Source organism: Diaporthe batatas (assembly GCF_019321695.1).
Source record: "Diaporthe batatas strain CRI 302-4 chromosome Unknown Contig00002, whole genome shotgun sequence".
Lineage (NCBI taxonomy): Eukaryota > Fungi > Ascomycota > Sordariomycetes > Diaporthales > Diaporthaceae > Diaporthe > Diaporthe batatas.
The window spans coordinates 2,219,144-2,232,542 of NW_025408549.1; the positions used below are offsets into that span (position 1 = coordinate 2,219,144).

At 56.8% G+C, this 13,399-nt stretch overlaps 5 protein-coding genes across 5 annotated transcripts; 1 reads left to right on the forward strand and 4 right to left on the reverse strand.

Moving 5' to 3' along the window:
- Positions 1 to 1,124: 1,124 nt before the first annotated feature.
- On the forward strand, positions 1,125 to 2,642 carry KVR01_001491 (uncharacterized protein; the record flags this gene model as incomplete). Its single annotated transcript, XM_044783036.1, has 3 exons — positions 1,125 to 1,541; positions 1,612 to 1,942; positions 2,386 to 2,642. 3 exons carry the CDS (start codon positions 1,125 to 1,127, stop codon positions 2,640 to 2,642), a joined length of 1,005 nt encoding a protein of 334 aa, XP_044649446.1.
- Positions 2,643 to 3,073: 431 nt separating this feature from the next.
- Positions 3,074 to 3,918, reverse strand: KVR01_001889 (uncharacterized protein; the record flags this gene model as incomplete). Its single annotated transcript, XM_044786735.1, has 3 exons — positions 3,074 to 3,474; positions 3,544 to 3,653; positions 3,722 to 3,918. 3 exons carry the CDS (start codon positions 3,916 to 3,918, stop codon positions 3,074 to 3,076), a joined length of 708 nt encoding a protein of 235 aa, XP_044649844.1.
- Positions 3,919 to 4,740: 822 nt separating this feature from the next.
- On the reverse strand, positions 4,741 to 5,853 carry KVR01_001612 (uncharacterized protein; the record flags this gene model as incomplete). Its single annotated transcript, XM_044783390.1, has 2 exons — positions 4,741 to 5,619; positions 5,695 to 5,853. The coding sequence occupies 2 exons, from the start codon at positions 5,851 to 5,853 to the stop codon at positions 4,741 to 4,743; spliced, it is 1,038 nt and encodes a 345-aa protein (XP_044649567.1).
- Positions 5,854 to 6,445: 592 nt separating this feature from the next.
- KVR01_001156 (uncharacterized protein) lies at positions 6,446 to 9,090 on the reverse strand (the record flags this gene model as incomplete). Its single annotated transcript, XM_044789931.1, has 1 exon — positions 6,446 to 9,090. The coding sequence occupies one exon, from the start codon at positions 9,088 to 9,090 to the stop codon at positions 6,745 to 6,747; it is 2,346 nt and encodes a 781-aa protein (XP_044649111.1). The 3' UTR covers positions 6,446 to 6,744.
- A 1,648-nt stretch (positions 9,091 to 10,738) lies between these two features.
- On the reverse strand, positions 10,739 to 11,653 carry KVR01_001189 (uncharacterized protein; the record flags this gene model as incomplete). Its single annotated transcript, XM_044786752.1, has 1 exon — positions 10,739 to 11,653. One exon carries the CDS (start codon positions 11,651 to 11,653, stop codon positions 10,739 to 10,741), a length of 915 nt encoding a protein of 304 aa, XP_044649144.1.
- Between the last annotated feature and the right edge of the window lie 1,746 nt (positions 11,654 to 13,399).

The window sequence follows — 13,399 nt, forward strand, 5'->3', positions numbered from 1 at the left end:
GCTCCTTGCTTTGCACGATAAAGACTCTTGCTTACTTGGGCCCAGTTTAGTTGGGCTCAGTGACATGCCACCAATGCCATACTAGTATTTCAAACACCTGGGCACCCGCTTTACCTCTGTCTGGATAGCTAAAACCTTACAAGGTTCTTGTTTAATAGATAAGTTGCTGTAAATGTATGGTCTTGAATAGGGTATGAAATGAAAGAAGCAAATAGGATCAACATATCCCCGGAATTTAACGTATCCCACCTATTTTAAATGTTAGGCTTCAACCACATCATATTTTTCCTTTATACTATTGCACAATCAATTGCACTGGTGTCACTGCAACCAAGTCTGCTATATGGCTGCCACTGCAGTTAGACTACCATTACATTGTTGATAATTGCTATAGATCTCAGAGACTTTAAGTTTCAACTAACTAGTTTGCTGCACTTCACCACATGAGTCCCAGAACTATCTATCTATTGTTCACACCACCACACCCATCTGCTCACTATCCACCAAAATGCAGAGTCTCAAACAAAGTACAAATGTTCCCCCCTGCCTGCTACACCTTCCTTTGTAAGTGGTAATGCTCATTCAGATTCTGACCAGGGTTCTTTCAGTCATACACGATAACCCAGCCATTCTTGTCCGACTGCGCGCCGCATGTTGCACGCCCTTTTCTTCCCCGTTGACATGGACTAACACCTAAGACGGCGTGCGCCTGCCAGTCCTGGTTCTCCACCTCCCTTGCCGGTGTTGGCAGACTGCAGGCCAGTCAGTCTGCTGTGTTGGTCGACCAGCGGACCCGCCTCGGCTCACTTCCAAATTTCAGGCCTGGCCTAGGCAGCACACCTCGCTTGCCCTCTGCACATAAATTATGACCTTATAAGCTCGACTCGAGCGAACCAAATGTTTCTTCAGACACCAACTCATTTCTACCTACCTCTGCTATGTCTTCTTCCGTATACTCCATTGTAGATGATCGGCGGTCGTGCCAGCGCCAGGCTGCGCTGGCCTGCACTGAGGACGACATTTGGAACGCATCACAGACACAAGAAAAACCACCTTATGGAAACGTCAAAGGCTTTGTGTATCCAATAGACAGTCAGAATCCTGAGTTTTTTGTCAAGTACACGATGGCAGGGAGCAAGTGGCTGCTCGAACCCGAAATGCGCAACCACGAGTTCGCGTTCAATGCCTTGCGTGCCCGGCAGCAGCAGGCCGCTCAAGAGGGACTCGTTGTCTGCGTGCCAGAGATATTCAGGAATTTTGAGCATCGCGGTTTCTACTTCCTGGTCATGGAGTTCGTTCCGGGAAAGACACTGCGACAAATCCTCAAAGATGACAAGGATTTGGGGGCAGGGCAGGTGGACCACTCCATGCTCTTCAAGCACATTGCTGAAGGAATCCGCCTTCTAATATGTGTCAAAGCGCCACCAGGGTCCAAGCCTGGTCCGGTTGGAGGTGGCTTCATACGACATCCTTTTTTCAGAGACCTTGAGGCGCCTACTCCTTATCGTGATATCGAGATGATGGAGACGCACTTGAACAAGGTGAGCACGGGAACTACTCATCCTCTCTACCTAGGTACGGGCTTGGGTGCTGACGCAAATGGGGCCACAGATCTTGAAACACAGAACACGTCGGAGCCCTAAGCCGACGCCAACCATATCTCTGGGAACTGAACTTCAGTTTTACTACTCGGACCTCTGTGTTGCAAATTTCATCTTTACCACCGTGGCTGATCACACTGTGCTCTACATTATCGACTTCGGCGAGGCCGGCTTTCTGCCACCCATCTTCATGGACTTTGTGATACAAGATAGCTCAACCAGACCGTGGTCTACCACGGTCGCTGATGGAATCGTCAAATACTTCCAACCTAGGGACGAAAAGAATCTCCAGGTCATGGGAACAGCGTGCTATTTTGTACTGAGCTCAAGCTGGTATTTTGGTCAGTCCAGCCCAGCCTCAGCCTCTCCCCTGCTATTATTGTCTCAGGATCGAAAAGTTGACACGGATTATTTTGGCCCAAGGTCTCCCTTTAGAAGGCTATCCAGAGACAGAGCTGGCCAAAATTAGACGTCTGCGTTCCGAGAGATGAAGTTCACAGCCCGGTGCATTAGTGCAATAATATCAGGCTCTTATATGAGGGCGCCGTCAAGACGGTGCCCCCTTAGCCTTGTCTGGGCGTCGCAAGGCTGAGACCACAAGGACCCATCGTATTTTATCTATAGTTATCGGCATCGTATTTTTTTTTTTAAAGCGCTGTCTTGAGCGTTTACCACTGTATGAAGGCGCCACATATGTTTTATATGTATGGGGATTAGTAACAAAACCACTTGGCTTCGTTGTTCAAAATATTGCCAGCGGGGTAGAAAATGAAAAAGAACCCAGGGGAAAAAGACGGCGGAGGAAAACCAGGCGAGCTTGCGCCGTGCGTCCAGAGGATCACAAGCGACTCAGAGATAATTCAGGACTTGCACACGCTCAAAGCCGCCATAAATTTACTGGGACTGGATCTCCGAGAGGCCGAGGTCCTTGAAGCTCAAGAGCATCCGGGAAAGACTGATGACAACACCAATATTCCCCAGCCGGTGTCGCTGCTGGACACATGTTTGCAGCAAGCCGAGCCGACCTCGAGCGCCTCCTAGGGCAGGCATGTGGGTTTGGAGTGCAATGACGGAAAGGCGTTGTGCTTGCTGCGATGCAATTATTCAACCGGGTCTGAGTTGGTTACGGGTTGCGCATCACGATTGGCGAAGGAACAATTCTTATGAGGTCGACAACATGTACATGGTTGTCGGACCGCTTGAGAGCAACGAGTATTGTAAATCGCAGATGGTATATAGCATGAACTGCTAAACGGAAATACAGTAGAGGTATCATATGTAGGTACACAAAGTGATGCAAAGGCGCTCTTCCCCGTGAACGCCAGTTGGAGTATATCTTCTCTTCCGTCCCGTCCTGTTCCGTCCCATATCTCCCCATCGCACCCGTCATAGGATGTTGCAGTCATCACCCTCCCATTAATTCATTACCATTACTCCCTTTCAGGACTGACACCCGATCCTCCACCGACCGCTTAGAACCACCTGCGCCTGCGGCGGGTGGTCGCCGGGGTGCCATAGTCGTTCTTGGGGACTGTGGAGTGTCGGTTCCTGCGCTTGTGCAGGCGGGCCGAGCAGCAGGTGAAGAAGACGATGATGGCGCCGAGCAGCGAGGCGATGCCCGCGACGAGGACGGTCCAGATGCCGACGCTGTAGTAGGCGTGGGCTTCGTTGTTCTGGTCGTTGACGTTGTCGCGGATGAGGGCGAAGAGGACAAAGTCGCAGATGAGTGCGACGACGGTGACCACGAACGCGACGAGCGAGGTGAAGGCGGCGAGCAGAGAGCCGAAGAAACCGGAGCCCAGGGCCATCAGGAAGGCGAGGAAGGCGATCCCTGCGGCGATGGGGTGCAGGATCATGACCTTGGTGAGGCCATCTGGGATGGGTTAGTAAGCTATTCCAGGGTACCGAGCGGAATACTGCTGTTTGGAAGATGACAACGTACGAGTAACCTTGCGGCTGTAGTCCGAGTAGGAGGTTTGCTCGACCTCGGTCATCACGTCGGCGGGCTTGTAGCCAATGTGGCTGCCAGTGCAGACATCGCGCGAGTCATCGCTGAGGGGAGCATGTTAGCAAGATTCGCCCTGGAGAGATGGAGAGATGGCTAGAAGGATCAAACATACGCAGTGTTTAGGACACAGTAGCCGAATGTACCAAACGACACCTCCGAGTAGTGGTCATTTGTGGCATTGCTCAGCGAGACTTTCATCATGCCGAGGTCATTCACGACAGGCGCCGTGATTGACGTTATGATGAGCAGGACAGCTGCCACAAACAGCAAGAAGGTGCCGATGTGGTGGAAAAAGCCGGTGACCGCCATGTTGTCGACGGGTGTCTTGTCTCAGACGCTGGGCTGTTTGTGTTGTTTCAATGGCGACGGTACCGCTGAACCGAGAGATTTAGAGTTGTTCGGGATGGCCTTGGAGAGCAGTGGTTCGTCCGGGAGCTCAGGAGAGCCGGGCCATGATATATGCCAGATATGGCGGCAGCATGGTCGACGAGGCAGGGGTTCTGAGACCCTGTGAAATCAGGATCTGGGGTAACCGGCACGGAAGCGACAGGGAGCAGGATTGGCTGCGACGTCATCGTTCAGATTGTCACCTCTGAGGTCGCACCCAATTGTGCCGCGTCGCACAGAGGCGCTGGGGAGGCGCTGGGGAGATTTGCTGATCTAGACCAGTCTCGTGACGTTGTGTCGTGAAGGCTGGAAGGCAGGGAAGGGTGTGAGCCCACGGGCCTTGAGCTGAGTCCTGTTTTGATCCCCTGTCGGTCGCCTTGCTGGGTGACGTAGGAGGGTAGCGTTTGGCGCGGCCTGGTTGGTCTGGGCCCCCCTGCAAAGGCACATGGGCTCCCTTGGGGTGTCGGTGCCCTGATTTCAGGTACCGAATGACGGCGGGCTACCTAATCCCACCTTAGACCTTTCTCTCTTTTTCTAATGTCGCCGTGTTCCCGTCCCGAAGATCCAAGAGATCCAAGAGATAGTCGGCGATCCACGGTGACAATTGGCTTCCCACCTAGCACGCGAGTTTTGTCTCGTGGCTGACGTAGAGTCTAATTGGTCCTGGAGCCACTGCCCTAGTAGTGATAAGGCGTGGCTTATGAACATGGTCGAACGGCCCTCGCAGCCGATGGTCAAGACACCTCATGTCTTGCCCTCCCCCAGGACCGACCTCCAATGCACCGGTCCCCCAATAATGCCCTCCTTTTTGATCCTGTCGCCATGTGTCCGGTCTGCCAGCGGATTCGACTTGAACTGCTGGCGCCGGATCCAAGCCGGTGATTTGAGCGGAGAGGCCAGTGATTTGGGCGGAGGGGCCGGTGGCCCGGTCCTTGGGGTCGGATCCGCGTCGGACCCGTTCTGAACGTCGGCCGGCTGCGCCTGTTGCTGGGCTCGGTTTGCAGATCCGCACAGCGCATCCAGGCTCGTGATGGATGTGAGATCGCCGCCCATCTGGGCCTGCATGCCCTTGCCCATGTCCTTGTTCTTCCTGCGCTGCTGGCGCTCCCTGATGTGCCAAAGCCTGGCGTCCGCCGCCTGGGCCCTGAGCGACACGGGCTCCCCGGACAGCTGGCCCCCAGTGTACCAGTCGCAGAGCCCCGGGCGGGCGATGGTGTCTGGCACGGCGTTCGTGAGGGCCAGGTACACAAAGTCGCGGTCCTCGCGGCGGGTCTGGGGCGAGTCGGCCTTGGGCCAGGGCCCATGGGTCGGCGACAGCCTGATGTTCTTCTTGTGCTCGTAGTAGCTCTGGCTCGGCTTGATTTGCATCGTGAAGGTCCTGACCAGGTCTGATCTCTGCGGCTGGGCTGCTTTCGCAACGTCGTTGCCAGCGCCAGTGCCCTTGGCCCCCTCCTCTTGTACCTTGATTGGCGACGCCACGCCAATGGCGCGCGTCCCGGGCTTGATCTCCTCCTCGAGTGACTCGAACGTCTCCGAGACGAACTTGAAGGTCAGGGGGCTCCGCTGAACCAGCCCCGTCGCGACCTCGGTCCTGGCCGGGGCGCAGACAAAGGTCTCGGGGCTCTGTAGGAAGAGAAGGTCAGCGGCGATGGCGGGGGACGGGGGACGCGGGACGCGGGATGGGCGAGGTCAACTGACGGGAAGCCTCTTGAAGACCTCGATCTGGCCGTGGCGCCTGAGGGCGTGCAGCACGGCGCGGCGTTCGGACAGGCTCGTCGGGGCGGGCGAGACGTTGATGAAGAGCGACCGAGCGCTGATGAGCTCGACCGCCTTCTTGCCAAACCAGCCCGAGGCCATTGCGCCACCGTGGAAATGGGAATGGGCAGCGGTTGCAATGGAGGGCGTGGAGGTGGAGATTTACTGGCGGGATGCGGCTGCAGAGCGAAAGCTTGTGTGTGAACCAAAGCTTGGGCGGGAGCTTTCCAAATTCATGCACCTGGTAGTGTGGTAGAGCTTGCGGCTGCGGGGCCGACCAGAGCTACCGGGCCCCGGGGCCCACTACGGGCCGGTTGACAGGGGTCTCAAGGCCGACACAGCGGGACTGAAACTGTACGCAGCTTGGTGTATGGAACATGTTCTGAGGCATATACTCCCAAATGAAAACTGCCAAGAAAAATTAGTAAATAAAGAGACAACGTGCTCTGCCAAAGTATGCGCTATGCACCCGCACGAATACACGTATTGACAGCCCCTCACAGCAAAAATATTATGTCAAGGTTTTACTTGGACAACATAAATGTGAGCCAAGCTATAGTGGACACAGTAGTGATATGTGATGATGGCCGAAGACGTGGTGTTGCTTATTGAACATGCCTGTGTGCTCGATGGAAAAGAAGAGAAAAAAAATCATGCTTGAATTCAATGCTGGTATTGTTCCTTTACTCCGTACCCGCTAGCATGCCCCTTGCTTCTTCATTACCCACCCCTGATCCGCAGCGCTTCATTCGTCTTGTCTCGTCTCGCTCATCTCACGTGTCGCTCATGCAGTCGCTTACACAACTCAGCCCAACACCAAAACCCAACACCCAACGAAGGACCATCAACCCTCGACCAACAACCAGACCTTCTTTGTTTAACCCACCCAGACACCAGGAGAAAAATCTAAAAAGGGAGAAACACCCCCCCCAACCCCAGGGAGGGACGACAAGAAGAGACAATCCCAATCGATTATACAAACAAACAAATGCTTCAGATGACAATGCCCTCCTGCTTCAGCCGGTCAACATCAACCCCAGCCTCAGCCATGGTCTTGACCATCGCCTCGCTGAGCTTCCTCTGCCTCTCGAGCGCCTCCTTCTCCCTCCTGGCCTTGGTCTTGGAGCTCCCGCTGGGCGCCACCCCCGTCATGAGCACCCCGTGGTCGTTGGGCGTGTAGTTCACAAACCCAACTCCACCACCGCCGCCGCCGCCGCCGCCCCCTAGCCCTCCGACGCCGGCCCCGAGCGACCCGCCAGACCCGTCCCCCACCGACGACGACGCGGATGTGGTCCGCTTCTGCCGGCTCCACGACGACGTGCTGCGCCGCTTGCGCACCGCGTGCGTCTGCGCGTCCGTCGCCGGCACCGTCATGATGTCGCTCGCCGACGCCCGGTGGTGCAGGCTCCCCGCCCGCCGCCCGCCCGGCCCCGCCGCCGCCGCCCGCGCCTGCCTGCCCCCCGGCGTCGGGCTGGGCGACGACGACGAGCAGCTCGCCTGCCGCGTCTTGCGCGGCGAGATGGACGACGGGCCCGGCGCGCCCCCGGGCCCGGCACCCATGTAGTGGTGCCTGGCGCCGCTCGACGGCGCTCGGGGCTTGGGCCGCCGCTGCTGCGTCCCGCCGTAGTGCCCGTGGTCCGTGTACGGGCCCCGGAAGGCGTGCATGTTGTTGTTGTTGTTGTGCTGTGGCGTCGTCTGCTCGGGGAAGGGGTACTGCGGCATGTTGTTGGGTGGGTGCATCGGCCCCACGGTCGAGGACAGCAGCGGCGCCGTGCCCGGAGTCCGCGGCTGCGGCATGTGGATCATCAGGCCGCTGGTGGCAAGGTCGTCGGATAGCGGGGTGTGGTGGTGGTGGCGGTTGTCCTGCACGTACGGCGGCACCTGGATGGTGAGGTTGTGGAGGTTCCGCGTCGCGTTGTGGGCACTGTCCGTGGGCGCCGCCCAGTCGAAGTTGCTGCCGCTGTCTGATGACGGGTCGAAGCCCCATGTGTCCACGTTCATGCTGTCTGCAGAGAGGAACGGCGTGGTGTCGATGCCTGTCGTCGTGGCGAAGCTACCGTCCAGGTTCCACGTGTCGCTGGCGTTGAAGTACTTTGCAAGGTCGTCATCCATCACGTGTTCCGTCTTCATGTCGGGTGTGTGCGACGGTGTGTTGGGGATATTGCAGCTCTGAATATTGCCTTTGCCGCCGATCTGCGCAGGGGGTGCGAGTCCCATCGAGTGGTTGAAGGACGCTGCAGGGTCGAAGAAGGGGTCGTCGAGATATCCGTTTCCAAATGTTGCCGCGTCGCCAGGCTGGATATTGCTCAAATCTGTCAGCGGCGGCGAGATTGGGAGGCAATCCCAGCTGACAGAAGCTGGATGGCTCTCCGAATTCAGCCTCCTCGTCGCCTTCTTGGCCGACTCGACATGGGATGGCGTCATCGTCTGAGGGATAGGGGCTGTGTTTGGGTGTTGTTGTTGCTGTTGTTGCTGCTGTTGTTGTTGTTGCTGTTGCTGCTGCTGCTGCTGAGGCACTCGCCCTCGGGAGTGCCCTCCAACTGCCCTCCTTATCGTTGAGTATATCGTCTCAAACCGCTTCGACTTGTGATTACGGGTTCTCTGTGCCAATTGGTCAAGGTTGACGTCCTCGGTGATTCCAGCGATGTTGTGGGCCGTCGTGGTTGGGGCACAGTCCTTCGGCGGCGGCGGCGGCGTGGGCGGGACGGCAGGACCAGATGTCTGCTGAGCTACGACGCCATGGGGCGAGTTCACCGACAGACCCTCGATCTGCAGCAGCTCCGAGTCTGTAATCGAGCCACCCGCGGCCTGGTCCTGCCCGCGCCGACCACTGAGGAGCCGCCGTCTTTGTTCGAGAGCGTCGGGGTTAAGCTGCCCTAGCACGACGTGGTGTGCGGCCTCGCTGTGGCTGCCGCTGGGTCGCTCGGGGAATCTGCCGCGGAGCGGCTGGTGGTGTGCACCCTCTGCTAACGAGATGGCTTTTAGCGTGTCCTCGACCGAGAAGTTCGATGTTGGGTGCGGCACATCTGGTGCAGACCCGTTGGTGGAGGACGCGCTGGTGACGCCCTCTGTGACGGACGACGTGGGTGGCGAGAACTCATCTTCGCCTTGTCCACCACCCTGCAGCGGCATGAAGAAGCTCGCACCCAGACCGCCTGGGTCTGTCCCTTCCATGACCACATACTGGTCAAAGAAATCGCTTGGGGAGCGCGGGTCCTCGGCGAAGTTTCCCGGGGCTCCTGGCCCAGTAGCGCACGAGATCTGCCAGAACTCGTCTTTGTCTATGGAGTAATCCATAGCTCTAGCAAAAGCCGCGTCAGGCTCGGGAGCCAATGTCATGCCCCGCGGTCCCTCGGAGGTGATGTGTCGAGGCTGGGTTAAGCAATAGCTCTTTGGGCTTTTGGAGCTGTCCGGGCCCCTGGTTGTGATCAATTTGGCTGCGAATGTCTCGAGTTGATGTTGGTATTTAATGTCAAGGATATTCGCCCGGGTCTGTTCCCATGGAGCACCGACGCCGTGGGAAGGAAGCGTTTGGAAGGAAGAATAGCCGCTCAGTAAAGAATATGTTGTGCTGAAAAAGAAACTTTTAATCGAGTATAAGGACAATCTATTTGGATGGGTAAATAGATGCAGGTCTGCTATATGCCATAGCAACCAAAGATATGCATGGCTGATCTTATGTCGGTTGCTGTACGAATGCGTGGATGGCAACAGCTGGAATGCAGCCCATGCACATGAGCCTCAACTGGTGAGCACTGCATCTAACGAAGGTTCCTCGGGCTTCCCCAGATAGATCTACTTTTTCGATTGCCCCTCGGATGCAGTCTAGGAACGTCCCAAAGTCCCTCCCTTGGCTCACCCGACATGAGGGAGTCACGGATTTGAGCACCATGTTCGAATGCACAAAGAGGCGAGCACAAAGGCTGGAGATTTTCCTTTGTGGATGACTTGGAATCTCCATCTTTTTCGGGCCCAGGAGGCGTTATTCGAAGGCGAGCGTACCTTGCCGAAAAGCAGGCGGAAACCCTCCGACCACTGTACTTTCGTCCGATGCATGGAATGGGCGTCAATTTGGGGTCCCTATGGACAACACCGAAAGGTTGAAACATGGCCTATGATATTGTACCACCGCCCCGTTGACGAATCCCGGCCCCGCCACTGTACCTGCAGACGCAGAGCGCGGTCTCGAGCCCGTGGCGCCCCCAATCGTCCCGGGGCTGCAAGGCTGCGATCCTTTTGACTAGTGTCACTATTTGGGAACATGTCAGCCAGATCAGTAACCACCCCTGGACAAGAGGGTGTAGCTTATTTGGTGGAGAACTCGTACGGCGGGCTGTCTCGAAGCCAACAAGTGCAGGAGCTGTTGCCCAGCCGTCAGCCCTGCGGCCAGGCCCAGAAGATCGAGTTATGCTGCCAAAAGTGCCTCTTTGTGGCTGGACGCTGCACGGTCATGAACTGGAGCACTGGTGATTTTGCAGCCGAGGGCACAAGAGATAATCGTATTTTCGAGCACAAAGCCTCGCTGGCATGCAAGCCTTTGTGCAGGTACTCTCTGGCTCTGCTGGCCCGATGGGAGCCGTCATTGTCCCTAGAATATTGTACCCATGCCCTCGACGGGTACCGCCAAATATCTCCCTCCTATGTTCACCGAGGCCGAAAATGGCAATGGCAGCGAAGTCGCAGCCCTGTGCAATCAAAATCCCCCTAACGCCATGACGTTGCCGTCGTTTTGAGTCTCCCATACGATCCAGTGTGCCGAGTGCGATACTGTTACAAATTCCCGATGCCGCAGACTGACCTGTTGTCCGGACGCGGAACGCCATGACCATTCCAGAGAACCAAAGAAAGGGTATATCCCACTGTATGAAGCCCGAAATCCTGATAGAAAAGAGAATAGAAAATGACCAGGTGGCAAGATGAGAAGCATTCAGATCATGGGGAGGGCCGAGAAGAGCTTGCCTGGCGGTGTGAATCCCAGGGAATTCTCTCATGGTTGCGATCCCTCCCCAGCAGTTGTAGATAGGCTCGTGTTTGGCTTGACTTTACGACGTCTCATCCTTGGCTTGTTTCTAACAAGATTCTGGCAGCGGAGGGCGGTATCTGTCGATGATCGGTAAAGCGGGAATCCGCTCTTCCTGATTCCAAGTGTACCGCTTGCACGACGCAACGTCAAGAGCCTGTCTATGAGGGCAAGTTCGGACTCATCGTCACCGCCGGGATTATCGTCGACTTCCAGTATGGTCCCTACCACCTCGTGGCTCGTGACGTTGTCATCGGCCTCGATGGGCACAACTGGTACCAAGGACGGAGTGTACACGTTACACTGAGTGCTTGTAGATATCATTTCCTCCACTCGCGATTGGATGGCACTGATGGCGGCCGCCTCTTTGAGACAGCGCGACGAGGGCTTGTGACGTAAGCGCCTGGCGTCTTGCTTGTTATTGTGTGAATGTCTAGTGAGATCAGACTCGGTGGTTGATGCTATTGACGAGGGTGTAGCATGTCGGCCGGGCAGTTCTGATGAGGACCCGGGGCAGCAAGCGGCCACTTCCAGGAAGGGCTCAGGCGGCGGGCCAAAGGAGGCCACAGAGGAACAGGCAGAAGCCGGGTAACAGGACAAAGGCGCCGGGATGCCGTTGTCTAGACGCAGATGGGAACTGCTCAACTTGTGGGTGAGGATGTCCATGCTCGCTATCCCTTGAGGTTGCGGTTGAGCATGTCCTCCACTTGTGACGTCCTCAGCAGCGTAGTCGCGGACATGCCATGGCCGTTGGTGTCGGACCTGTGATGCCGGATGTGCAGGCGTGATCGGGGTGGCGAGACCATGCTCCGTGCCCGCTCGGCCATTCTCATCATCTGGTGCCTGGGACCTCGACTGGGTCCCAGCAAAGTGGCCTAACATGGCCAGCCCCCTTTCCAGCTCGTGGGCGCAGGGATCCCTACCATCAGGCCCAGGGCTTGAGCAACATGAAAGACGGGATCGCCGAAGAGACGAAGAGACGGGCGGCAGAAGGCGGGCAGGAGGCGTCAACGACTGCTTGCAGAGGGCGGCAGGGAAGGGGTACAAAGAAAGGCACGATATTGGCGTGTTTGCATCCGACCGGCACGGTATCGCGAGGATGTCGGGCAGTCCGCAAGGGGTTCTGTGGCTGTCGTCAAGATGGGCTGGCTAGGTATTTGGCTGACGGGTTGGTTGGTTGGTTGGCCGGTAGCACAAGAGGAGACGGGAGGGAGGTGATAGTCCAGGTGTGTACTTGTGTGAGAGGTGTAAGCTTGGAGCAAGGCCTGGATTTCGGCGTTCCCCGGTGATGGCCAAGACGTGTCTGCGTGGAATATATCTTGATAACGAGCAACAAAGATGTATTGTGGTGTGGTATGTTGGCAATTCTGCCTGCTATGTGGAGTCGTCCATGTCTGGAAGAGAAGTCATATGTGGGGGATATGGCGGAGTGGTATGGTGTCGTCAGGTCCTCTCGGTATAGGTGAGAAAAGAGTGAAGCCTTGTTGTGTGCTAGAGTGGGGTTGCTCCCGAGGAACTGTGAGAGATGGGCGTTGCTGGTATGTGAAGAGTGTCAGAGACAGTAGGGACTAGGAAACAGGGAAGCTGGCTGAGGGGGCGAGGCGATCGAGTTTTGAGAAAGCTGCGATTTGGCAAGTCAAGCTCGTTCTGTAGTAGGTAGACTGACTACTAGGTACCGCGTACAGTATTATTAGTCTTGCACGCACCACCACGCAAGAAGAGCAAGGAACAGGGGGTGCGATGGGGCATGGGGGTATGGGGCATGGAGCATGGAGCATGGGGCATGGGGCCTGGGGCCTGGGGCACGGGGATAGATAGTTGGGAATAGATCGAGAAGCACACCTTGCTACACTACATGAGATAGCTGCTACCTACCTGGACGCCGGGTGCTGCTGGGGTGCCGTGCTAGAGCGGGCAAGCACATGGAATGTGCAATAACGTCTTCACGTGTGTGTGTGTGCTAATAAGGGCCAAGGGCCGTGGGACGAGACGGCTGCACCCAGACTGTAGGGATGACACGACAGGGCAAGGGTACTTACCTTCCTAGGCACCTAGGGTCAGTCCCCAGGAGCCAGGCCCCTTAGGCCCTGGGGATCTTGGAAGTCTGCCTCGGTGCGTGGGTGCGTGGGTGCGTGGGTGCGTGGGTGCGTGGGCTCGGGCTGTGACGCGATATGACAGGTTAAGAAGCTAGTTGAGTGACCACAGGCTGCAGATGGGTTGCCATGGGGCCCAGCTGCCTGCAGTGGGAGCGAAACGGTTGAATCTTGGCTTCCTCGATGGGGCTAAGCGGTGGAATCTTTGCTCCACACTCGGAAACCGCCTTCCTGGGCCTTGGGATGCTGCAGGCTGATGCAGATACTCCGTACCAAAGTACGGAAAGTGGTGGGAGTGCGCGATAAGACAAAGTGAACAAGACAAGGGCGGCCTGGGCGGCAGGAAGGGCGGTTCCTTCCCTTCCCCTGGACTTGCACACTCACCCACTCGAGTTGATTGACTGATTCCCCGGCGGGCCTGTGGGCGTGGGGCCACCCTGCCGCCCTGCTACCTTGGACCTCAGAGACCCAGAGACCCAGAGAGCCCATTCCGACACCATGGAACTGGGCTTGTCAGTTCGGGCAGGAAAAGGAA